This window comes from Ochlerotatus camptorhynchus, unplaced genomic scaffold (genome assembly GCF_037179485.1).
Source record: "Ochlerotatus camptorhynchus isolate MF236.1 unplaced genomic scaffold, CSIRO-AGI_Acam_v1.1 ptg000015l, whole genome shotgun sequence".
NCBI classification, from domain to species: domain Eukaryota; kingdom Metazoa; phylum Arthropoda; class Insecta; order Diptera; family Culicidae; genus Ochlerotatus; species Ochlerotatus camptorhynchus.
Genome location: NW_027040507.1, coordinates 3,322,987 through 3,349,339, shown reverse-complemented (window position 1 = coordinate 3,349,339; position 26,353 = coordinate 3,322,987). Strand labels below are relative to the sequence as shown.

General features: G+C 37.7%; 1 protein-coding gene across 1 annotated transcript in view; it reads right to left on the bottom strand.

Annotated features, from left to right (window-relative positions):
• Window positions 1-26,083, bottom strand: part of Bsg (immunoglobulin domain-containing protein Bsg) — a 130,712-nt gene extending 104,629 nt beyond the window's left edge. The window contains exon 1 of the mRNA XM_065223075.1: window positions 25,414-26,083. Coding sequence (XP_065079147.1) covers window positions 25,414-25,489 — 76 coding nt within the window. The 5' untranslated portion in view covers window positions 25,490-26,083. The remainder of the gene's footprint in view (window positions 1-25,413) is intronic.
• Between the last annotated feature and the right edge of the window lie 270 nt (window positions 26,084-26,353).

Below are 26,353 nucleotides of genomic sequence, written 5' to 3'. Positions count from 1 at the left end.
AAACCCCAATTGCTACTTGGGTAGGGAAATATGCGAAGAATTATAAATTATTATTACATTTTCAAGGTGATTAAGAGGAGAACGCTATGGGGATTTTTAGGCGAATTTGAGGTGATTTTAAGGAAAATTTTATAGGAATTCCAAAAAGAATTTCAAGGCATATTCGAGAAAAATTTCAAGGGAATCGAATTTTTGGTAAAGCTAAAAGAGTTTAGAGCAGAGTTTAAAAATTCTGGATAGTTTGTACGCATGAGGTTGCTTAAATCATTATAGGAAGATTCACATACTTTGTTGCGAAATTGCTTGAACTTTTGCTGGAAGTTGCTCTATCTTCCCTGGAAAATCCACGAAATTGATCACACTTTTTCAAGAAGCAGCCTTAAACTCGATGTTCTATGAGAACCTGTTCGGTCTTTCTCATATTGCTGCTAAAATTTAATTCGAAAGTTGCTCAAATATCTAAGGAATTTTACTACTAATAGACTCAAGCTTCCTTGGGACATTACTTTCTAAGAGAGTAGTCAGAAAGTTGCTCTAATTTTTTCAGAAAGATATATATGAAATTTCTCAACGCGTCACTGAAATTTTCTTCATGAATAAGCTCTCAATTTGCTCAAATATCGGCATGAATATTCACATGAAGCTACTAGAATTTCTGCAGGCAGTCACTCACACTCCCTCAAACAGTTTTACGAAAATTTGGTCAGGAAAATGCTTGAATTTCCCCGGGAAATTTCTTGAAGTTTCTCAGGCTGTTGCTTGTCTCAAGAATTCCTACAGGAAAGTACTCAAACATTCACAAACTTTCACCGGGGCGACCCCGGCGTAGTCGTTAACATCCATACCTCTCACGCTGAAATCACGAGTTCAAACCCGACCAACGAAAACTACTTAAATTTACTTTGACTATACGTTTTGTATTACTTCTGCGTGAAGTCAACGATTAACATAGTTGAAAATGCTAATTTCAAGTAACAGACTTAAGTGGTAATTTTTATACGATAGATGAGGAAATGAAAGTATAGAGTTGATAGTTCCGTTAGATTACGGAAGTGTGAAAATTGTATATAGAGAGTTGAAAACGAGCAAGCCCAAGCAACATTGCAAGTTTTATCGAGGTTTTAGAGCATTCTACAAGTCTAAAACATTGTCTATAGAACCTCTATAAAACCAAAATTGTTACTTGGGAGGACAACTTTAGGCAGGTACAAATCGGGTTGATCATCTCTCTTTACCAAAATTGTTCAGCAAGTAGCCCAATCTTCTTTAGGAAGATGCTCGAACTCCTTTATAGTACGTTCAGACTACAAAGTTATAACATTTTACAACGGTTGTCAAATAATTGCAACACAGAAACCACCATCTAGAACAAGGCATTAGGAGCTTTTTCATGAAGCTGCTGAAATCTGCTCAGGAAGATTTTAAAATTTCCATAGAAACCCGCTCGAATTTTCCCAATAAATTGCTCTAACTTTGTTAGAAGATGCACAAATTTTCCCAGGAAGTTCTCGAACATTCTAAGAAACTTGCACGAAAATTCTCATAAAGTTGCTCAAACTTTCTTTGGAAACAGCTTAAATTCCCTTAGGAATTTTCTTAAACGTTTCCTAGGCTGTTAGAAGTTATCCAGGAAGTCGCTCGTTCTTTTTCAAGAAGTTGCTGGAACTCAGAGACGAACAAGCTCAAGGTGGAAAGTCTCTACAATAAAGAAAAAGAAGATTCATGAAGTTCTCGAACTTGCACTGAATGATGCTCTTACTGAAACTCTTCAGGAAGTTGCTCGAACTAAAGTGTATTCTAGAATATACTTGATGTTTTCCAGGAAGTTAGTCGAAAGTCTTCAGGTCGATTTTTGTTGGAAATGGCTTCAGCTTTTCCAGAAAGTTGCTCGAACTTTCATATGAAGATGTATGAATTACCGTTATCTTAAAATGTTAAATTGGATTATGTTAACCATCCAGCAAGCGCAACTGAGTGCACACGCAAAAACACACTATTGGAATAATATTTTTTCAACAATTTCCTTGGATATTTTTTAAACTTGAAAGAGGAAGAGTTGTTCTTGACATACAATTCAAACCCAAATTATTTCGAATGAAATTTTCTGTTTTATATCGTTTTCAAAAATACTACTTATTATTTACGGTGATTTGACGCGACTGCTCTTGGGTTAAAATTATGAAATTTGATCAAGAAGTTGCTCAAAGTTTCTCAGGAAGTAGTTCAAACTTCTTCGGCAAATAACACACTAGGAACTTTCCTCACGAAGCTTGATTAGTTTTCCCAGGAAATTACTCAAACTTCTTTAAGGAGCTACTCTAATTTTATCAGGAAGGAGCATGAAGGTTACTTGTTTCTCTAGTTTTCTCTAGAAGCTGCTCGAGCTCCACCAAAAAGTTGTTCTAATTTCGTCAGGAAGCCACACAGACGTTCCCAAGAAGTTACTCGATCGTTCGCGGAAATATAATTGAATTTGATAAATAAATTTCTTTATTTTTTCCGAGAGTTGCTTGAACTTTCAAAGGAAATTGCTTAAATTTTCTCCAAAATAATTATCATCTTTTATTAGAAAGTCATTCCGGCTTTCTTTGAAAGTGACATAAATCTTCCCAGAACATTGCTCAGACTTTCCTAGGAAGATGCTTTAACTTATTCAAACAACTTTAACTTCCTGAAACACCAGCGTTGCCAGATATACCGATTTATCGGTATTTCTACTGATTTCCGAACTAGATACCGATGTACAAATAAGGTTCGTCAGAATACAGATTTTTTAAGATTTTATACCGATTTATACCGATTTTTTTTGTAAATAATAAAAATTATTATTGCCCCGCGCTCGAACTTCGAAGAAAATTTTTGTGAGGGACTTGTATCTTTTTGAATACCTCATATTTTTTGAGCCTTCAAAATTCTAAAAAATCATCTCTAAAGATGCTTTATGCTTGATACTCTTTTGAGTAATGTTCAATCGAGAAATAGTCGATGGCTCTTTCCGGTAATTTCTAGAGAATCGAGAAATATTTTTAAAACTTCATTTAACTTCCGGAAGTTTTTATTCAATTTTTAACTTCATGAAGTTTCATCCAGCGTTTCCTGGAATTTTCTTCCACCTTACATTGGAAGCTTCTTCAGCCTTCGCTCGAATGATTCTTTCATCATCTTGCACCAGTTTTTTCAACTTTCCCGGAATTTCAAGGATGCTATCAGATTTTTATTGTGGATCCACACTAGCTGCAGGAGCATTTAAGAAGTTCTGAAGCATCAGAAAAGTCCAGACTTAGGTGTAAGTTTCGATAAAGTAATGACAGTTTCGATAATTTCTATTAAAATTCGAAAACCCGGAAATTTCAGAAAATTCCAGCTAACTCCAGTGAACTTATGGAAACATCATAAATATTTTGGAAACTTCACAAGTTAAAAGAACTTCAGGGAAATTTAAGGGTTTCAGGATCTTTAGTGAAGCTCAGATAACATCAGGACAGATCAATGAATTTCAATGAAATTGCTGAAATTATAAAGGAGTTCCGAGAAACTCAGGAAATTTCCGAAAACTTCAGCAATGTCCTGAGGGGCTCATGAAAATTTAGGAAATGTAAGGGAAGTTACATGAACATAAGATCATTGTGAGAACATTTTATGGGAAGATCTATGCTTTTTAATCGCATTGTAGCATTGTGCATTGTATTGTAACTTTAAAAAATTAAAAACATCGGGAAGATCAGAAAACTTCAATGCTGATGTTACAATAAATTCAAGAAAATTGTGAGAGCACCTGAGAGATTTTGTAACCTCCAAGAAAGTCCAGATACCTTCAAAGATGATAAGAGATATTCCGGTAGTTTATTATAATTAGGGAAGTTCCGAGCGAGAGAACTCCAAAACAGCTCCTAATTTCAGGAAAATTACAAGAACTTTTAAGGAATTTCGAGGAATGAAGGGATGTTTTATGAATATCATTAAATTTTTCTGGATCATTAGAACATCCCCCAGGAATCTCTTTCTTCCAGAATTATGTCCTCGTTTTTGTCGACTGTTCCGTAAGCGCTCTGGCTTTCAACTTTCTTCATATGTTTCTTCCAATCTATCTTAGGAAGTTTCTGCCAGCGTCTCCATGAAGTTTCTTTTGTCTTCTTCTGGAAGTTCAATTAATTCTCCCAGAATTTTCTTCCGTCTTCTTCTAGAAGTTCAAAGGTTTTTTTTTCAACTTCTATTGGATGGTTTTTCCGAGTTTCTTCTGGCTTTCCCTGTAAATGGCTACTCCTGGAAATTAACTTCCAATTTCCGAAACTTTTCTGGCTTCCTTTGGAGGTGGAATCCGATTTTTTTTCCAGTAGTTTATTTAAATTTTCGCTAATTTCTCAATTTGTCCGAACTTTCAAGACTTTCCCGGATGTTTTTCCAACACTTCTTAGAACTTTCCTCGAACTTCACTAGAAGAGCTTCTTTCGTCTTTCCCTGGATGTTTTTTCAGCTTCGTTCAGAAGCTAATTCAAACATTCCCGGAGTGTTCTTCTTTCTTTCTAAAATTTTGCGTTGATTCACGGCTTTCTAAGTCTTAAAACACTTCAACGATTACGATGTAATCTGCCCGACATTTCGGCCATGGGTTGTGGCCTTTTTCAAGGGAAAATATTGTTTGTCGTTATTGTCAATAGTTTAGTCGTTGTTGTGGCTGATTTTCCATACTTTGGTTTCATTTGAAGATATTTAATTGAAAAAATTACTTGGTCACAATTTTGATCACCACTTGAAGACAACTATAATTTTAAAAGTCGTAACCATCGCTAGAATTTTCGCTTTCAAAAACGGCAAAAATATAAAATTAAATAAATAGTTATTACCGATAAATACCGATTTTTAATTCCTTCGATACCGATAAGCTTTAAAACAATTTGGCAACGCTGTGAAAAACCCACCAAACGAAAGCTTAGGGTCACCCCTTTCGTATGAGACTGGTATGGAAATGTTTTAATAGGGCGTCCAAAATTAAAATTCTCGACCATTGAAGCCCAAAAAAATATATGGAAAAATGCCCCCCATTAGAACATTTTGAAACTAGCTTCAAACGAAAGATGAGCACCTAAGAGTTCTTTTGGTGGGTGTTTCAGCGAATTGTTTTTTTTTTTTAAATAATGTAACACAATAGTTGGGTAAAGAAGGATTGCATAATAACACACTATCACCTGGAAATAGTTTCGGCAACTTGGGGCTTTAGGTAATGATAAACGCGGCTAGAACTATTCCACAGCCACAGACAGTATATGAGCAAGTCAAACGCGCACTCTTTTACCTGTGGATTTGATGAAATACCTCAAGTATTCTCATCCATTAATGGATGAGCTTGATAAAGGAGTGTGCATTTGACTAGTACTGTCCTATTGATGGCCCTACGCACTATTTAAATTTCTATTCAATTGTCACACTGCCGTACTCTAGCGGAACTATAAATCTATCTTATCAGACCTATCAAAACTTTCTTTTGCTTCATGTTGATATTAGTATAGCATTTCCACCCAACTATAATACTAATGTTATCCTACCAGAGACACCATGCTAGTTGTTGGAGAATTTGAGGCAGTGGCGTCGCGTCCACATGTGCAACCTGTGCACGATACAGGTGTAAATAATTTAAAAAAAAAATGCGTTTAGATTTTTTATAGATTTTATGGTCACATTTAAGCTGTACTTCTTTACTCTAGACCACAAGTAACCATGAATACACTATTTTATCTATTAAATCCTTTACCTTGGTTTGCTTCAAAAGGATTAAATTCAGTTCGGATGGTCTGCCAATCTCTAATGCATTGATTTCTAAGCATGTCGATATCACTACCATGACAAAACTCGTTAAATAGTGCACCTAAAAGCGAGTTTTTTTGGTTGGCGGGTGGCAAGTTTGTGAATGGTCAAATGCCTGATGTATGCCAAGCAGACCTTCTATCACCTCTTGAAACGTACCACAAATTTTCCACAGTACATGGCGGTTTGCACCGCTAGTTGTAATTGAAACTTTCAGCAGTCACGCGTCAAACGGGATTAACACGGAAACAGCAGTCTGGTACGCTTTGGACGTTATCACTTGCAGACCGGCTTGAATGTGTGAGTTTAAATAAGAAGAACATTTCAAGCTGAACATTGCATTAGGTCCCAACTAACATTGACAGATTCTCTTCGTCGACTTTCTCTGTGCATCCCCACGGTCGTGTAAAGACATTCCCAGGTATTTTCAGCAAACAGATCGATAAAAGTAGATTTTATCTAGCATCTAATACGTCAAACACAACAAGAAACGGTTATATGGTCAAGTTATTTACGAAAGGGAAAGTCTACGAAGAGAATCGTTCAATGTTACCTAGGACCTAATGCAATGTTCAACTTGATTTGTGATGTATGGATGCCTAAAGCGTGCATTTCTCGCTGTGCACGCGCTGATTGCAGGCAAAGAGAGTAATGGAGAAAGAGAGCGCAAAAGTTCGCTCTCACTCTCTTGTCAGTTGTAAATCTCTCAATTACCGATGGTTGCGCCAGTGCGCCTGTCAAAACTTATGAGCTTCCCCTGGTTCATTCTCATAGTGTTGTTCTGATGATTAACTCAAGTTTGCTACCCAGGGGACTTCATGAATTTTCTCTAGATTTTGATACTGTTCTGTATCAAAAAATGTTTTCGGAAGTGTTTGACGGATATTCTTCATTACACTTCAGTTGAAAGAGTTACCCTTGTGATAAAAACGAGAATTAGTTAAGTTTTGCAATTCCTTTTACTTTTGTTTTGACACAAGATGATAGGCCCTTCAAATGTTACGTTCGGTAGTGATTAATATAGTAATTGAGAATATGCCCCTCGAATTCATGTAGCATTGAAAAATAAAACAAAAACTAATATGTGGTGGTAAACTATAACGAACATAGTTTGGTGCACAAGTAAACAAATGAGGTACGCGACGCCTTTGATTTGAAGGATAATTTCAAAGTTCATTCCACAGCAATTCTAAGGAATATTCCACAATAATTCTGAAGAGAACTCCAAAAGAGTTCAAACTAGAATTTCATAGTTACTTTGAGGAGAATCCATATGGAATTCTGAGTTGGATTCCATGTGAGTCCTGGTGTGAACTCCAAAGGAGTTCTAATATGAATTCTAATGGAGTTCAGATATCAATTCTATGGCGAGTCTTATGAGCATTTCAAACGAAATGTTATTACAGCTATCCCCGAAGAACGCGTTACCAACTGAGTTCTACCCACCGTTTTTTTCTCGGCGGATTTTTAACCGATCGGTCTTTTTTTTTATTAATTACTTTATTTGTACAGGCTCAATCCAATAAACTTTACAGAGCCGAGTTATCATTTTTGTTATACATTATTGATTTCTTATATTTAAAGTTAAAGGAGCTGGACCGGATACTCGCGGTTGTCTCGAGGTTAGTGGGGATTTACAATTTTTTTTGGATGGGAAAAGGGAGAGGGAGGTTTGAAATGTGGTTTACGATACAAATATTTAATTAATCTTAAAACATGAACTAATTTCTATTCATCTTGAAAACAAACATAAAAAAAACCCACACGTACAAAATACAAACTAAACACAAGGTTAATAAAACTTACAATCTAATGTTAATATTCTTAAAGTAAACATATATGAGTTTCATAAACTCCAGATCGCGTCTAGCCAAAATATCCCGAACTGGAACATTAGGTTGTCTACCTCGAGCCCGAAGGGAATCGTACAGTTCAGATCTGACTCCGCGATGCTCAGCACAAGACCAAATAAAACCGATCGGTCTGATTTTGTGCATGTGAGTAGAATCTATGGACAACTAGTCGCTCGCAGAAAAAAACAGAGCTATTGCTTGAAATCTCGCCGAGAAGAAGCGGTGCGTATAATTGAGTGGATAAAACGTTCTTCGAGGGAAATCTGTATTATTTCAAGAAACTCCAGAGTAATTCATAGTAGAAATTCAAGCAGATTCCAAATAAAATTTCATGTGAATTGTGAGAAAAATACCAGGTGAATTTTTAAGAAAAGAACATGGATATTTAAGGCGAATTCAACGACAATACTGTTGATGGCCCGGTAGTTTGAGTGGTAAGAGAATTATTTCAAGGAATTCTGAGGATAATAACAAGAAGGCGAGTTTCAAGGGCGTTCTGAGAAGAATTGCAAGTGGATAGATTTCAGAGAATAGTTAAAAAACTACAAGAGACAGCCCTATGGGGTTGTACGCAATGGTGACGTAGGACTACATGGTCTTATATAATAAATCTTATTTGATAACTGCAGCGGGAGCTTGTGTTTTGTGTAGGAATAGGAATTTGAGCGTAGTTCTCTCTGTTTTTAATCATTAGTATGACGCGCTTGACAAAGATGACCCACAGCGACTCACGAAGAGCTACTGATTCCGATCAATAGCGGTGCGGCTTCTTCCTCCTATGGATGCTCATGAGGGCCTTTCGTTATCCACTGGAGAATAATGTTCAACGCCGAGCGCCGAAAGTACTGCTGCTGTTGATGCCAACGACCGGACACCACCACACACGGTGATTGGAACTGAATCCGATCAGCAGTTGAGGCCAGCCTCGATTAGCTAACTGCTTGCGGGGAGCCTGTAGTTGTGTACTGGAGAACACCGCCACTCACCACACGGTGATTGAATAAAAACCGTTTGGTGAGACTTGATGCAATTCAACTTTGAAATCTGTGTTAGGGAAATCGCTTTTCGCAGGTTCAATTTTCAATTGTGATATTTTGAAAAAAAGATAAAGTCTTAATTTTAGCAGATGCGTAGAAATATGTATGATTGATTGGTGATAAAATGATTGAAATTGGCCCAGGGGCAGCTGAGATATTAACGTTTAAAATCTTTCATAATTTTGTTACATGTTCCATTTTCGGTTTTCACAAAGTGTACCCCCATATAGAAATCACAGACGTAGTCCTACGTCAAAAAAATGAAATGGATAAGAAGGACTGGGGAGCCTATAATCGCATATCAGTCCTTTATGGAAAAAGTAGGCATTGATAAAATGGCAGTTGAAGTTATGAAGTGAAATTCCCATGTACATATTTGAAAAATTATAGGTTATTAAAAGATATTTTCCAGGTGGAAATTAGTTACAATGAACTTAGCATGTTTTGTTATATCAGCGAAAAATATGGCGATCCAAAAAGCAGAACTGTAGCTTGACCTCTGGACGATCGAATTTCCGGATGGAACTGATATGCGATTACTTTGCTTAATGGGACAAACTAACTTGATGTCGTTTTCACATTTTTTTTTATGATCAAAGTGCGTAGTTTTATCACGTTATGTGAAAGTAGATGCCAATTGAAAGTGGATAACGTCGTTATCTTAAAATTAACAAAAATCCATATGGGACTGATAAGCGATTATAGACAATATAACATGTTATAAGACTATCTTGATGACACTTTCTTGTCAATCGTTATTATAACATGATATAAGTCAGTAGTCTGAACAAGACATTGTTCAACATCACTTCGTCTTAGGCCCATAAAATTGCATGTGCGTACAGTGCAAATGTTGCAAAAAGTATTGATTTGATTGAATTTTTAAGGCATTGCGGAACCCTAACTTGAAGTTAGCAAGTTTGATAAGAAACATAAATAACCCGTCCCAGAATCGGTATTGAACCATTTGCAAACAATCACACGAATTGGTAAATGTAAACAATTCTCAAAATTCAACGAAAACAAGTCCATCAATTGAACTTGTTTCGCGAGCAGGATCACTTGTAACAAAGACTGCAAATTTTCCGTCGAATCCGAACAAATGGAAGCTAATCCTATTCATTCCGCAAATACCAACTCGTTGATCAAAAATAGCACGTGTTCAAACTGCTGCTGCCGTCGCTGGAAGGAAAAGATTTGTTTTCCCGAGAACCCATCTCTTTTCAACCACCGCCGAAGTCCGTTAGAGCCAACCCAAGATTGAGGAAAAATATAGCAACAGAGCTATTTTTGTCACTCAGCATGCCACCACCGCCGTCGTCGTCGTCGGCTGCTATGGTGTCTGACTTGTTTAAGGTGATTATATTTTTGCCAGTCTAGAGAGAATACACCCCCCCCACCATACTTTCGAGTTGGTTATTTATGATTCCTAGCTTTTGGATTTTTTTCCGGGTCGTCGTCGTTTGGAATTCGAAGATACCAAATAAATTAATCAATCACATTTAGGAAGACATCGTTTTTTTTATGTTGGTGCCCATTTGGGAGGACGATCTGACTGAGGAGTTGGGGTACGTCGTGCGACGCTAAGTCAGCTGCTCGTCGAAGGAAATGGAGCCGTCAGAAATATGAAATTGTTGACGCTAAAAATAAGCGATAAAATTAATTTTTATTCGGCGGCGACCGTCAAGAATGGAAATGGGGTGGGTGTTAGTTGCCGTTGTGTGAGGTTCGAGCTTTATCGTTCTATAAACGAGAACGGAGGAAATGGCGTGAAAAATCGAATCTCAGTCGGGAGGCCTAAGGGCAAGGGGAATCGGGTTGGAAGAGTGCAATCGCAATAAAGCATAATTGAATAAATTATTATCTGTCAGGGCGTGATTGGATTGCTCCGTCGGGGGCGATGGAGCAGCTTTGCTATAATTTTTGGTTGGGAATGCAGTCTGAAAGATTCATGTGCTACTTTTAGTTTGGTGGATCGATCAAATTAATACCTGATTGGGTCGCTGCGTATCCGGGGAAGTTTCTGAAATTATGTAACATTGTTCGAAGTTCACATTTTGAAGTAGTGCTTGCAATGTTTGGTTCTTGGTATGTCTTGAAGGCTGTAAAAGAAAGATGAGCTGTTACGAAGGACCTTCATTTTTTTTACGGAATCAGCTGACGGAAAGACAGTGTGCTTCCACGTCCACGTGATGGGACTTGACATAATCGAAAGAAAATAGCCCTTCAACCAGGAATAAATTAGCATCGAACCCCCACGGAACGGGAACAGTTGCTTACGTAAACGCAGCACACAAACACATGCAACAACTGAAGCACCATTCAACGGTGCTCCACATAAAGACCCATGCAGGAAGAAGAAGCGAATGAAAACGGAGGACACCAGGCAAAGAAATACATTCCCCAGTGTGCCCATAAACTCCTTTTCATACGGCGACGACGACGACGACGAAGACGGCGATGACATTGATGACCATAAAGCAAAATCAATATCCTCAGCCGTTTGGAGGCAGGTAGGTTTCCTTGAATTTCCTTGCTGTGCTACCTTTCCTATCGATATGCCAATAATGCATTTTATCGGGTGAATGGGGGCGTGACAGTTGCAAAGGGGGAAAGGAGTCGAAAGATCCTTCAGCTGTAATAATGGTTCAATAATATGGGAAGAGAAGAACACGAAGAAGGCTGAAGGGCCTTGAAATCGTTTGGTTGTGTGCTGCCTGTGGTAAATTGAATCCATGCTATGTTCATTTACCTGTCAATAATTATTCACAGCCTTGCAGTGGGGGCATCATGGATCGTTGTTGTTTTTATTTCAATTATTATAATTATAAGTCACTTTTTATTATAATACTCTAACTCGTTGATGAATTAGACAAATGTGAGTGATTTTTTTAAACTTGTTTAATTCTCAGCGAACGAAATTCAGCTGATCATAGGAAAATGCAGTCAATGATATCTTCTTCTTCTTCTTATTCGTATTCCAAGCTTATTGCTTATCGCATACTAGCTTATTGCGTGCTCTCATCCTAGTGTTCTTGATGCACTTCCACAGTTATTAATTGAAAGCTTTCGATGCCTGTACCATATTTGCATTAGTGAAATTGTTTGGCAGTTAAAATCATACTATATGCCCAGGGAAGTCGAGACATTTTCCAACTACCGAAAAGTTCCGGACCGGGAATCGAACCCAGCCACCTACAGCATTGATATTTCTTTGTAGCTGTGGCCCAACAGTCAATGCTATATTCTCCCTAATTCGATGGAAATCCTGGATAACTCGTTCAAATCGGCGAAGACAATTATATGTTTTCACTTCTTTAAGTTCATGGTCCCTTCATTATCGAGTTAGGAAGAGTTGACTGTATATTTAAACGTTGAACCATTTCCGGTTAAACCCCTCCACAAATGAGGGAAAAAGCACATCTGGAAAACCTGCTGCCTGTTCAAGACGAGCACTCAACCTTTCTATGACGATGAAAAAGAAAACACATTCATCTAGTACTGCGCTGGTGATTGTGCGTTGAGAATCTATCCATATGCAGCAATCGCATTCATACGTAGTCCACTTTGAAATGTGATAACGCTTTCGGGTAAAACGTCAAACCGCATTGAACTCAGCCGGTGGGTATGAGAGCTCCCGCAAGGGTGCGAAACACTCACATTTTTTTCTCACCTCCCACGCCTTTACACCATGTCGATACCGACCGATACGACACATAAGTGTGAGAAAAGCCATCCTCATTTGACTTTAACGTTTGGTTAGCAGCAGTCCAGGAGCAGTAGAGTGGAGTTAAGTGGGGGGAATTGCGATGGGGATTACATAACAGTGGTAGATGGGGACGGAGCTAAGGAAATGGGCACGGATGGAAGAAGGTCGCGTGAACTAACTGGCACGGAAACGACGACAGCTATTCCTTCCCAAAGACGACGACGATGGGGGTGGCCTGTGACTTATGGTGCTAGGTCAGTACGAATGTGTTATGCATAATGTTTTGTGTGGATGTAACCTGGTTGGTGTCAAGATTATTGATAATTTACTTCTGCCACAGTCGAAAGGGGGCTACTGTGTAGCTTTAAGCAGGTTTTGCCGTTCTCGTACACCTAGGTGTACCGAAAGGATATAATGTTACAGGGCGGACTCGATTATCCGGAGTCTTGAAAAAAATTTCACTCCGGATAATCGAGACATAAAAAAAAAATTTTTTTTTTTGGTCTTATGTGATTGCATTTAATGTTTTTAGTGGTCCCATTGAACGCTACTGAAGGATTATGGAATCGGACCACTGGTTTTGTAGATATGGCCGGAACAAGTTCCGGTGTTTATGGGCCATGAGGCTAAATTTGACTTGAGAGGAACAAAACCAATTAAGTGACTCATCAAATTAAATCAAAATTTGATATCAAGATCAATGGTGGCAAAAAATAAGTACCTTGGACCATATTGGCCACTTCCGGGCAAGTTCCGGGTGCCTCCGGAAAAGTGACCAGAACCAGACTTGAATAATAACCTATCATGCGACACATCAGATTATATCAAAATTCGATAACCAGATCAATGGTGGAAAAAATTAAGTACCTTGGACCATATTGGACGAGTGTGTAGAGACAAAATTGAGCTTGGCTAAAAATCACGGCTACCGTGAAGGCACCATATTTGACGCGGTTCCTAACTTAACGCACTCGATCAATTTCGACCATTTTCCATTAATATTTTTGAAATGTTAACATTGCAAATATTAGTTCCGGTGCTTTAGGGATGATATTGTAACAATTCAACTGATGGTTGCTGATAAAGCAGCTGCAGGCGAAAATGAAGACGAGAATGCGGAATTCGATGTCATGCCTGATGCTGACATAGTCAATGCTGTTCTTAACCATGATTCACATTTTTATGAAGGAGAAAGCGTGACGAACACCACACCTCAAGATGAGGAGTACGAACCAGTTCCAGATCAATCAGCGCTGAACAGTATTGAAAATATTAAATATTCTTGATAAAATAGTCAATAAGGATTGATTTATGATCAAATTTGCAATTCTCTATGTTACTAAGTTTACTGATGAACTACTGTTTTTACTGAAATGATGAATAAATGAATTGAACTACAAAATAAGATAAGAAAATTGATATAAATTTTCAGGTATGAAGCCACCAAAAGACCAATTCTCACGAAACCCCCCTTAAACCCTCCGTTACTCGCACCAACTTTTATAGCACGAGTACTCGCGCGTTGTACTTTGTACAACAGTGTGAGTTTTCCATTGTCATTATGCAGCCGAGCTACCAATCGATATGAAACCGACGGGTATTCATTAAAAAACTTGTTTTTAACTAAACAAGCTAAAATTTTATCACAGTTAACCCACAAAAATGCGGATTATAGAGAAAAAGTGAATGGAAACCGCATAAACGGTGTCCGTACTACGTGGGATTTGACTTAATTGGTTACAACATGGAATATCTCGAGATCCTGACCAGATAGAAAATTACTGTCTTGGGCAAAGTTGTTCAGAAGGTCAAGGCCTTTTTGTTTGTGGACAGTAGTTTAGCGTTTTCTCACTAGATCCTTACCATACAAAAAGTTACTGTCTTCGGCAAAGTTTTTCAGGAAGTCCAGATCTTTTCGTTGGTGGAGTAGTTCAGAAAATTCTCACTACGTGGCGTTAGTATATACATGCAATTTTCGCATATACAATAGCTCGAGATCCTGAGCAGATAGAAGTTACTGTCTTCGACAAAGTTGTTCAGGGGTCAAAACATTTTTAGCTGGTAAACAGTAGTTCAGAATTTTCTCACCACGTGGCATAGATGTACACTTCTCGCATATGCTATATCTCGAGATCCTATTCAGATATAAAGTTACTGTCTACAACAAAGTTATTCAGGAGGTCAAAGTATTTTGGCTGGTGAACAATAGTTTAGAATTTTCTCATAAACTCTAGGCTTTAAGCTCCTGAACAACTTTGTTCAAGACAGTAACTTTCTATCTGGTCAAGAACGTGATATATTTTATATGCACGAATTTCGCATGTATACTGGCATCATGACATGAGAAAATTCTGAACTACTGTCCACCAGCCAAAAGACCTTGACCTCCTGAACAACTTTCTATCTGATCAGGATCTCGAGATATAGCATATGCGAGACGTGTACATGTATACTAACGCCACGTGGTGAGAAAATTATTAACTACTGTTTACCAGCCAAACAGTCTTGACCCCCTAAACAACTTTGCCCAAGACAGCAACTTTCTAGCTGATCAAGATCTCGAGCTATTGAATATGGGAGAAAGGCACGTATATACTAGCACCGCATAGTGAGAAAATTCTAAACTATTGTGAACCAACAAAAAGATCTTGACTTCCTGAAAAACTTTGCCGAATACATTCACTTTCTATCTGGTCAGGATCTAGAGATATTTTGTATACAAGAGTTTCACATCTATAGTAGCGCCGCAAAGTGAGAAAACTCTGAATTACTGTCCACCTGCGAAATAGCCTTGACATCCTGAACAACTATGCTGAAGACAGTACCTTTCTAACTGGTTGGGAACTCGAGATATTTTATATGAGAATTTCACGTGTATACTAGCGCCACGTAGTGAGCAAATTCTGAACTATTGAGCACCAAGCAATAGACTTTGATCTGCTGAAAAACTTTGTGAAAGACAGTATCTTTCTATCTGGTCAGGATCTCGAGATATATCACATGCGAGAATTTCACATGTATACTAGCGCTACGTAGTGAGAACATTCTGAACTACTGTCCGCCAGCGACAAGGCTATGATCTCCTGAACAACTTTGTCCGAGGCAGTAACTTTCTAGCTGGTCAGGATCTCGATATATTCCATGTTGTATCCAATTAAGTCAAATCCCACGTAGTATGGTCACAGTTTTCGCGGTTTCCATTTACATTTTCCCTATAATCCGCATTTTTTTAGGTGTTTTCTGTAATCAAAGTTTAGCTTGTTTTGATCAAAACAAGTTTTTTGAGGAATACTCGTTGGTTTCAGATCGATTGGTAACTCAGCAACAAAATGGCAATGGAAAACTCATGTGTGTTGTACAAAGTTAAGGGTTAAAGGCCCTTTGGTACATTTTTTTACGGATCTTCAAAAATTTTGTTCGGTTGCCATCCCCCCCCCCTGAAACGTGACGTAATTAGTGAACGGACCATCATGGGATTCAGTTTTTGTATGTTGTTGTGGCACATGCTATGTTTGATTCCTTTCAGGTCAAAGTTAATTCAAAACCCCTTAACACCGGATTTTGTAACAAAGGCACACAAACACTTAAATATAGTCATTTTTAGATCTTGTCAGACTGAGTCGAACGATGTATGTTACTCGTCCTCTGATCGAAAGTCGGTTTTCCAAGCGGTTTATGAAAAATAATTTGCAAGATAGGTAAAAAAATATGATTCCGGATAATCGAGCCATTTTCTCCGGATAATCGAGCCTCCGGTTAATCGAGCCTCCGGATAATCGAGCCTCCGGATAATCGAGCCTCCGGATAATCGAGCCTTCGGATAATCGAGTCCGGCCTGCACTTGTAAACACAGTTTCGCAGGGTAAAGTATCATATGCCAATTAAGTCAGCTCGAAGAGATCTGAAAATGTATAACGGTGTGAGTTTCTATGATTGTGCATGTGTATGTGTGTGTGTGTGTGTGCGTGTGTGTGTGTGTGTGTGTGTGTGTGTGTGTGTGTGTGTGTGTGTGTGTGTGTGTGTGTGTGTGTGTGTGTGTGTGTGTGTGTGTGTGTGTGTGTGTGTGTGTGTGTGTGTGTGTGTGTGTGTGTGTGTGTGTGTGTGTGGGTGGGTGGGTGTGTGTACGTGTATATGTGTGTGTGTTTGTGTGTGTGATTTGGGTACAACTAGTTTAATTTGTTTGTATCTGATTCTCGTAGAATTTTATTGAATTTAATCCCGATCGGTTGTTTTGTTCCGGAGATATGATCGAAAAAGTGAACTACACTCATTATTTTGTTACACGGGGAAATTACCGTGTTAAAAAACACTTTAAAAAACGGGTAAAAAAAAAACCAACTACCCTAAAACCAAAAATCTATTACAATGAATGTTAGTTCCGTTTCCTATCATCCTCTGTTCATGAACATCGCAACGAATGTTAGAAATTGACCATGCAGGCAATGTAATGGTTTTTTGTTCTATCTACGCTTTCGACTATACCAGTAAGCTTGCAGAATTACTATGCTCATGAAAAATGCAAACTTTAGGAGTATTTAAACCCATGGATACTGGCCCTTTGTACGAGTGTCAATTGAAAACAAAGTGTCATTGAAAACAAAGTGAAGTGACCACTTCTCACTCACTCACGGCAATCACGTAAATCAAATAGGAATCACTTCACCGTGAGTGATAAGTTGCCACTGCTTAAGAGATGCTTAACGTCAAATATCAGACTATGGTCATTTTATACGATAGATTACGAGATGAAAGTATAGAGTAGATAGTGCCGTTAAAGTACGGCAGTGTGAAATTGTAGAAAGCAAGCAAAGGACAACTTTGAGGAAGGCATTAATCGGGTTAGCCATCTCCTTTACCAAACTCCCCTGTTGGAGGTAGATGGTGAGGGGTATGTTCCCCCACCACCACTGGCAAAAGAGATGATCGCCGATTTGCTCACGTACCTTCGTTGTGCGGACACAGTTCTATCGATTATTTCGCAATCAAGTGGTCATGTGACGTAAGCATATATGCTAGATATGTCTTTTTGCTGAATGAGCTAACTTTTAACAGTTTAAACGGTACTCAGCTGCTAGCCCAAGCTATTTTATAAAACAATATTTTAAGGCCTGTATCGAAAATAAGTTTTGCTTTTTTTCCATCATTTGTTTTCCGTCGATCTTGTTTTCCGTACTGAGTACCAATGCACACCAGGGAGGTAGCACTCACACCTGGACTCTACCAATTGACCCATCAACTCATGGATCGGGGACCAACGGTATTACTTTCCTTCCGAAGGAAGGCGTAATCAGACATTTTAGGCTTTTGAAAATAAGTTGTTAACATTCTTTCCAAATCCATAAAACACAGTTTGAAATGAAAGATTTTTTTTTTAAATATGTAGGGTAGAGTACTACTTCGGCCTAATCGCCCTTTCTGGGCCTATCGAGCAGAAAACTTCAAATAAATCCATTATTTCAGAGTTAACAAGTCAATTATGCGTTTGGCACGATACTTTAGTTAATAAGCTACCGAACGAAGTCAATGAGAACGCGTGATATGAAGGTTTGCACGCATTATTTCCAAACACAAAAGAAGCGCTCCGACCGAATCAATTTGTATCTTCATCCGATAGGCCGAAGTGAATTCATTGGCGTTTCAATGGCGTTTAGATTATGGCGTTTCAATGGCCGAGTTTAGAATCCGTAGGCCGAGTTTGGCGTCAAGAAGCAGTGTTAAACTTTTGACAATATCTCAACGATTGGTTTCTCTTTACCAAATCTTACGGTACATACGGAAAGGTAAATAAATTTGGAAGCCATCAGTAATAATAACATTCCGTTTGGTGCTAAACTTCGCTAGATAAAGAAGGACTAAGTGCGGGTTGTGCTTAATAGGCCGAAAATGGGGTAGTTAACCCTATGTCCTGTCTTTCATAAGAAATTAACTTCACAAAAAAAACTATCCCTTTATGTACTTTTATGATCTTATATTTTGGTTTTCTTATAAATTTTGGACAGTTTTGCAAATCATGTTCTTCGCACTTTGTGTACACATCGTACAATATTTTTTTTAAGTTGTTTCATACTCTTAGTAGCTTTAGCATCCATGGAAAAGGCTGTAAAGAAAACACGACCAATTTCAATTGTTTTGGGCTAATTTGACATTAATTTTGAACGCTAAAAAATGGAAAATATGAGAAATTTGGATTTCCGCCGAGAGTGACCCAATTCAACTTGTTCGCAACTTTAACCTACCTATTTAATGCTAATTGATTATGCTGAATGAGCTTTTCAAAAGGATAATAAGAGTTTTAAAATCGTGAAAAAGTCAAAAATATACTGTAACAATGCGTTCAAAAAACACGAAAATGCATCCAACATGATACCAATCACTTAAGGGATACTTTTGGATTTGTTTTGCTTTGTTATGTTTTAAAGCACATAATCAAGGAAAAACATTTTTATAAAAAAATATCTTTTTACGTATTTGGAATGCAACTTTTGTTTAGAGCTTATTTTCAATTAGTCCTTATCTAGCTTTTCTAACTTGACTTCTCAAAAGGGCGGAATCACTAATAAAAGTGCGGTGTCTTCTGCGAACTTTTTTGATTTGACCCAAGGAAGAAGGGTGACGAAGACACCGAAACGATTTACCGTAAAATCGAACTTTTATTGTCGAACTTATAAAGTGTGCAATGCGTCATAATTACAGGACCGCAACGCCTGTCATCTGCGAACGATTCGAGGAAGCCAAATTTCTCTGGTGCACTAGTGCTAATTTGACAGCTCCTACTTCTCATCTAAGATTAAGACTGGTACATGTCGCACCGCGTTGCGGAAAATAGAGAAAGTTTTCTAGATAATGGTATTGTTAAACATGATCCACGCAAATTGTGCTCGTCAATTCGAAAGCAACTAAATGAAGTTAAGTATGGTTTTGATGGCACTACATTTGTTGCCACCTTGCTGCATTTAAAGTTACTTGATTGGAGCTTGAATGTGTTTTGGAGTAGCAGCGCTGCTGATGATTTCGGCAGTGTCAAGAACTGAATCTTACTGCAGGGGGTTGGTTATAATATGACCGTTAGATCAATGGTGCTCACCCAATGACCAGCGGGCCACATACGGCCCACCGAGTGAGTTTGTTCAGCCCGCAGAATGCTTCCAGCCTGCGGAATGTATGAAGCTTTTTATCAAATTAAGATTCTCTTGGATGTCATATCAGAGTTCTTTTGGAACTCTTTTTGGGACTGCTTCTTTTTCATCCTCAGGATTATTTTCAGAATTCCTTCTAATTTTTTTCAAAACTTCTCTCCAAATTTTCATACTTCCATACACTATCCTCAGATGATGTGAGTTTTAACTTCCATGGAATTTAACTCAACATTAAACTGCCTAATAACCTCTCCTTGACGCTGTCAAAAATATTAAATTTTCTGTAAGAATCCTTTGTAACCGAATCAACTTCAGATACAGATTCCTTTCGACTTCTTATCACAATTGTTTTGAAATTAATACCAGAATTTCTAAGAAGTACTCGTCAGCATTGCGCAGAATTCGTTTGGAGTTGTGAAGTTTCAGATATTTTTTTGGAATTATCCTTTGAGTTCTTCGCAGAGATTCTTTGAAATCCTCCTCCCTTCAGAATTGCCATGTTGTTCTACATATTACTACCTTTAAATTGCCAAAGTATTTTCCTGAAGCAGGTTGGCCAGTGACTTTTCATATTGAAATTCACGGTTTTTCCTGGTTTTCTCGGTTGTCAATATTAAAAATTTCCCGATTGTTAATATTTAACAAAAAACAAAATTGTAAGCATTTTTTAAAACGTGGCCAACTGTAAACTTTCGGAGGTTATTGGTAGAAAAAATATAAGCAAAATTACGGAAAGTATTTTCAAAAGCTTAAGGAAAAATTCATTTATATCAGTCACTTAATGCATTCAAAACAATTTATTACCTTTTGAGTATAGTTTTGTATTGTGAACAAGAATCCTCGACTCTGTAAAGTTAATTCGGTTGAGCCTTATCAAATTAATTAATAAACAAAAAATACAATGTAATGATCTTTCGAGATACTCTGAAAAATCAAATTCTACCACTTTTTATACTCGATACATCATTTTTATGCTCCATACATCAAAGCCCTAGCGAGCAAGACGACGGATGGCGGTTATCACGAAGAACCTTGCGATAACGCTTGGCGCCTCTTTTACCAAGATCTTTTCCTCCTTTGCCACGACCAGTCATTGTTGCTTGTTGCTTGCTGCCTGCTCACCACGCCCTCCGAAGCGAAAATGAGTTGAGGCTAGACAGCAGTGCTCTTTTATATCTTTTCAGCTTAAAGCAGAATGATGTGCAACCAAAAGATACTCGATTATGACGACTGGGTTTGGAAAGAACGTTTATTTCATGAAAAAAACAGTGATGAAATTATCGCTTTTTATTAGTACATTGAACAATGCTTGACATTACAACTTTTTTTTTGATAGTTTCGTGTTGAAAATCATCTGCCGGAAGCATTGCGATTGATGCATACACATATTTCTGATCGATTGGTGATAACATTATTGAAATTGGTCCAGGGGCAGCTGAGTTATTAATGTTCAAAATCTTTCATAATTTTGTTACATGTTCCATTTTTGATTTTCGCAAAGTGTACCCCTGTATAGAAATCACAGACCTGCGTCAAAAAAAAAAGTAGTGAAAGGTTATTTACTAAAAGGATTATTAAAATGATTTAAGTAAATTCCCATTCTGGGGCTTTGAAATTCGTATGGAGCCTAGAACTTTTCTCCAAAATTTGGGATTGATAACAAATTTTCGTTGCATCACGATTTGGAGAAAAAATAGTAAAATGTGAGATTTTTAAATTGTTCAAGAGCAACGATTTGAAAAAAAAAATATAATTTTTATTAAATAGTCGTGCAGTCATAATTGTCAAGGTTCTGAGACTTGGAAGCATTTTAAAGGCTACAGCAAATTACAGAACAGTCGATAGAATCTTGCGGACAAACCCTGAAATTTTTAGTAAAATTCAAAAGCATTCAAAGTGTTGATTTTAAACAAATATTGAGGAGGATTCCCACATAGTTTTCGAAGGAGAAGTTTTGAGCAGAATTCCAGAATTATTCTGACATGAAGTCCTTAGAAATGGCAAGAAGAATTTGGAGGGATTTCTGTGGAGAAGATTTCAAGTTCTAAATCAAAAATTGGTTTCAAAAGGAGTTGTAAAAAAAACTTTTAAGAAAATTTCTAATTTATTCTGTATGAGGATCGTGATAAAAAAGACAGATGAATTTTAAGAAGAATTCCAAGAGAATTATGATGCGAATTCAACAATACACAGAGTTCTAAGAGTGTTTTTGCGATACCCTAGTGCGAAAGATTCATCATAGAGCTCCAACAAAATTGATTGTAAAAGATGCTAATAATTAGAAAGAAATTTTTCAAAATACTCTAAGGGTTTCTAAATAAAACTCCAAAAGATTTAATCTGTTTCGAATAGAGTTAAAAGAAAATTTTAAAGCGAATTTCAAAGAAATTTAAGTCTTCGGATAGGTTCAAGGGAATGCTAAGACGGATTCCAATCAAATTCTTATATGGATAAGAAATAATCAGTGTTAATGTAAGTGTTAGTCTAATGTGAGTAAGAATAAGTTTCTACGTAGTCTGTTTAAAGATAAAGCAAATTAAATTAAAAAGGGGTTTCAAGGAAATTCAAAAAAGAATTCAACGGTAATTATTACGCGGAGTGTTTTTTGGTTAATTTCAAAAGAATTCCATGATGATTCATAGCAGAATTCCAAGCTTATTCTGGACTTCATATTATGAGACTTTTGATTAAAATTAAAACCCCGGAAAATAATAGTTCAGTTTCTGTTTTTATAAATATTTGATTCTTAAGTCCAGCATCTTCAATATTTTGTTTAATGCCCATGCTCATTACATCTGAAATTGAAACGACAAAAATCAATTTGAAATATTGCTGAGTTATTTAATTCTAAAAACAATATGCAGCAAATAGAGAAAGACATTCATTTGGTAAAGAATCACTCTGTTTTAATGAAATTCTGGTGTGAAAATTTATGCCTATGGTGTGGTTAACTTATTTTTTTCCCGGTTACTTTTCAAATTCTCGGATATTTCCCGGAATTCCTGGTTTTCCCGGATCGCTGGCAACCCTGCTGAAGCTTTCGATACAAATCCTTTCAATTTCGTTTCAAAATTATTTTCTAGTCGCTCCGGATTTTTTTGGGAATACTTTCCAGAATTCCGTAAAACCTTTGGATTATTCCAAATCTCATAGAAATTCCATCAATTTTTTTCCTATGAATTCATCCAAGTTCAGGACAGATTCCAATCTTTTTTTTCAAGCTCAAGATTTCTAAAATAATTTCTTACTACAATGTTTCACTTTCCAAAGTTCAACCGTAATGAACATGTTCAGCATAGCAGCCTTCGGATAATTCAAGACCAACAATTGAAAAGGCCTCAACTCCATTTTGTAAACAAACCTTGTAAGGCCATTTTGTTGCAAACCGAAGTACGCCAACGCAAACTAACACAATGAACAGGTAGGGGAAATTCTCCTCTGCCCGATTGTGATTTAGGTTTGCGAATGTAGGTTTTGGTTCGCGAGTAAATGGCCTTACAAGGTTTGTTCACAAAATGGAGTTGAGCCCTTTTCAATTGTTGGTCTTGAATTTTAATGTCTTGAATCTCAATGAGGCCTTGGAAATCTAGTTTCCTAATTAGTTGCATGTTTTGGGCTGTTTTGGTGTTTCAATCTGTTGAAATGCAATTACTTTTTTGGTGCTTTAAATCCATTTAAGAATTTTGAAGATAATTTTGGACTTAGAGCATTTGCATTTAATTTTGGTAGGTCACAAGCATATAAAATTCCTAAAAGTGGGTCGCATAAGAATAAAGTTTGAGAACCACTGTTCTAAGATCTTCAATATGCAAGTTTTAAGTACAAAATAGTGTTTCAGAATCTGTTATTAAATACACATTGTATGCATACAGTTGCATAACTTTTGATGAATCTTAATACTTATAGTTGATTTATTGCTTATTTATTATTGATACTTCTTGACTATTAAAGTATAGCATATCAGTAAACCTTTTAAATGCTCTCATTGAACTAATAAACAACAAGCTTTGGATATAAAAATGACCAAAATTACCGGTTTTCATAAGTTCTAAAACCGGGTTTTCGGTATTGCATTCACGGTATTACTGGTGTAGTCGGTTACCAAGGTCGGTTACCATCCAAGGTTTGAAATTTAACTATTTTACAGGTAACTTCATTAACATTTCGAAAGAGCGAAAGGAGGGTTCTTCGATGAAAAACATGTATTTCAAGAACAACATGTGGAAAGGGCGTACAAACTTATTGAAAACAAACCTTCTTATGCCCTTTTCTCGCCACCCATATGACACTGAAAACTTTTCCCTTCCCGATGATGTTGTTGGTTTGCGTGGGCAACCCTCGGTTGGCAAGAAAATGGCATACAAAGGAATGTTTAGAAAAATCTTGTATGCCCTTTTCACATGTGGTTCTTGATTTCTTTTAAAGAATCTACCAAACAATGAAAATTTTCAAAAGCGATAGGGGAATTTACGTATTCTCGGCAACCTAAGCAGCGACCTTCTTTCTATAGCCTTTTTCTCTAAGGAACGCACACATATGCAGTATTGGTTTGTTTACAATCTTTTGCTGCCAGCTGCTCTAACAATTTCAGTCGAAAGAATTGTCAAAAACTGTTTTGAAACGCTTTTACAAAGCTCCAATCTTCTCTAGTGAGAGCGAGTATTGTCGGCAATCAGTTTTTCTTCGGCAACCGTTCCATTTGAACTGCATGTAAATCTGCTGTTCTATTATCGGCAACTCGAAATCAGCTAAAATTTGTAGTGCGTGTGTTGCATTTCAAGAAAACCTTGCTAGATTGCTTTTTCTCAGTGGTAAAAATATAGTCAAATTGAAGCTGAAAGCATAAAGAATCGTTTGCATGCATTCAGCGAAGTGTTTTCGTAAGAAAATCCAGTGAAAATAGTGTTTCAATTTGGGTTGCCGAAAATAGTATGTCATGCCGAAGCCGTCATTTCCCCTAGGTGATTAAAGGGTCCTTAACTGTAAATAACGATGTTCTAAAATTTTAGCATTCAACGCCATCTTCTAGAGAAGTAAAAATCCAATTTGCGTGTAAAAATCCAAAAACAAAACAAAAGTTTGAACCGCTCGTGGCAGGCTTAAACCCTGGTAGGGATAATCCCCACCCAATCTTCTCAAACATTGACTTGGACAGCACGTAGATGTCGTTCGAGACGGAATTGTTTAGCAACTCGCTTACAATCTTTGTTTTTCCTGTTCTGATATTCCATGGAAAAAAAAAACAAAAGAAAAAGGTGGGATAAGCTGTGGTAGGGGAATCGATCCAGGTAATGTACGCACGTGTTTTCCAATTTGCTCCTGCTGGCGAAAAGAATAAGTAGAATAAGAAGAAACTAGCGCAATCATCATGGATGAATGTAGTATGAGGATACTTTTTGCATGTATCTTGCATCGTCATGAACCGACTACGGAGGGAGATGCGAGATAATGGTTGCCATATTCTGAAGGATGTGAACTTCTACTCTGTCGGTTGATTGTCGTCATGCCTGCATTCATGATGATAATGAGGGGGAGAGTGGGGGTCGATTTGCGTGTGGGTGGCGATGATCTTGGCGAACATGAGGTTTAGAAAACTACTGTTCTTTTCCCATTTAGCTTTGTTGTTGTCTACACCCCGTGATGATGACAACGATTGTAATGACGGTGAGAACATGTGTACAGCAAATGTACACAACCTTGTACCCCCTTGTTGAAGACAATATCGTGTGTATCTCTTTATTCCCAAAAAAAAAACAGTCCCCTCATTTTCCGAATTGAAGGTCATTATCGGCTGAATAGAAAACCGACACACGGCGGTGTGACTGAGCTGTAAGAGAACGGGTATGATTTTATAAATAATGAATAGAGGAATGTACCTGTTTGTGCATTTACTAGCGATGCTAAGAATAGCACGAGTAGTGGCGAATATCGTGAAATCAATTTGCACTCCATCTTGACGATTATCGACCCGATTTCATGAAAAATATGAACAGCGGCGGTCTGGCGTCGTCTTCGGCGTCGTCGCTTGCTGGGTTGCCTGGCTGAATCCAGAAGGAAGTGACTGGCGGAATCAGTGCTCGCTAGACTCGGGACAAATCCGAAGGCTAGCTGCTGTTCGCTGGCACTGTATCTGGCTGCTTCGACGACTGCTGGCACTGCTCCACACGACGGTCTAGGAATGATCCACTTTGCTGCTCCACTTTTCCTTGATTTTTGTTGTAGCTTTTGCTGTCGATTGACTTCTTCTTTTTATTTCGCTCTCTGTTCACTCACTCACTTTGGAGATATCCGACACAGAACTTTTCCTTAAACACCCCCTTTTTCCGATTACGCCGCGCGATCTCTCTCTCTCTCTCTCTCTTTATTTTCCACTCACTTGGGCTCTTCTTTTTCCTCCTCCACTGGTTTCTTCTATTGATAATTTTTAATGGCTTAATTTATTTCTCATTTCAAACACCGACCAATATTGGCTTCAGGGCAGGGTAATTAAAATTAATGCATTTATATATTTACAGAAATAACCGAATCAAACTCATATGAAGAAAAAAAATCACTCTCGCAAGCTAGAATTTCATCTATCTTTCCGCCACCATTCGGTTCGATTTCTCCGTTCAGAAGGGAAAAATAGAAATTCGGATGCTATTAATATTTCGGAAAAATGACACTTTTCTGATAGTGAAGTTTCGCTCTCCCACCTACTAATAGCAGCAGCGGTCGGTGTGCTTACGCTGGCAGTGCTAGTGCTTGCTCGTCGACCTTCAGTCCTTCCAACCAAAAATCAAATTCAATCACTTGCCCAACTTTCACGCCAATCGA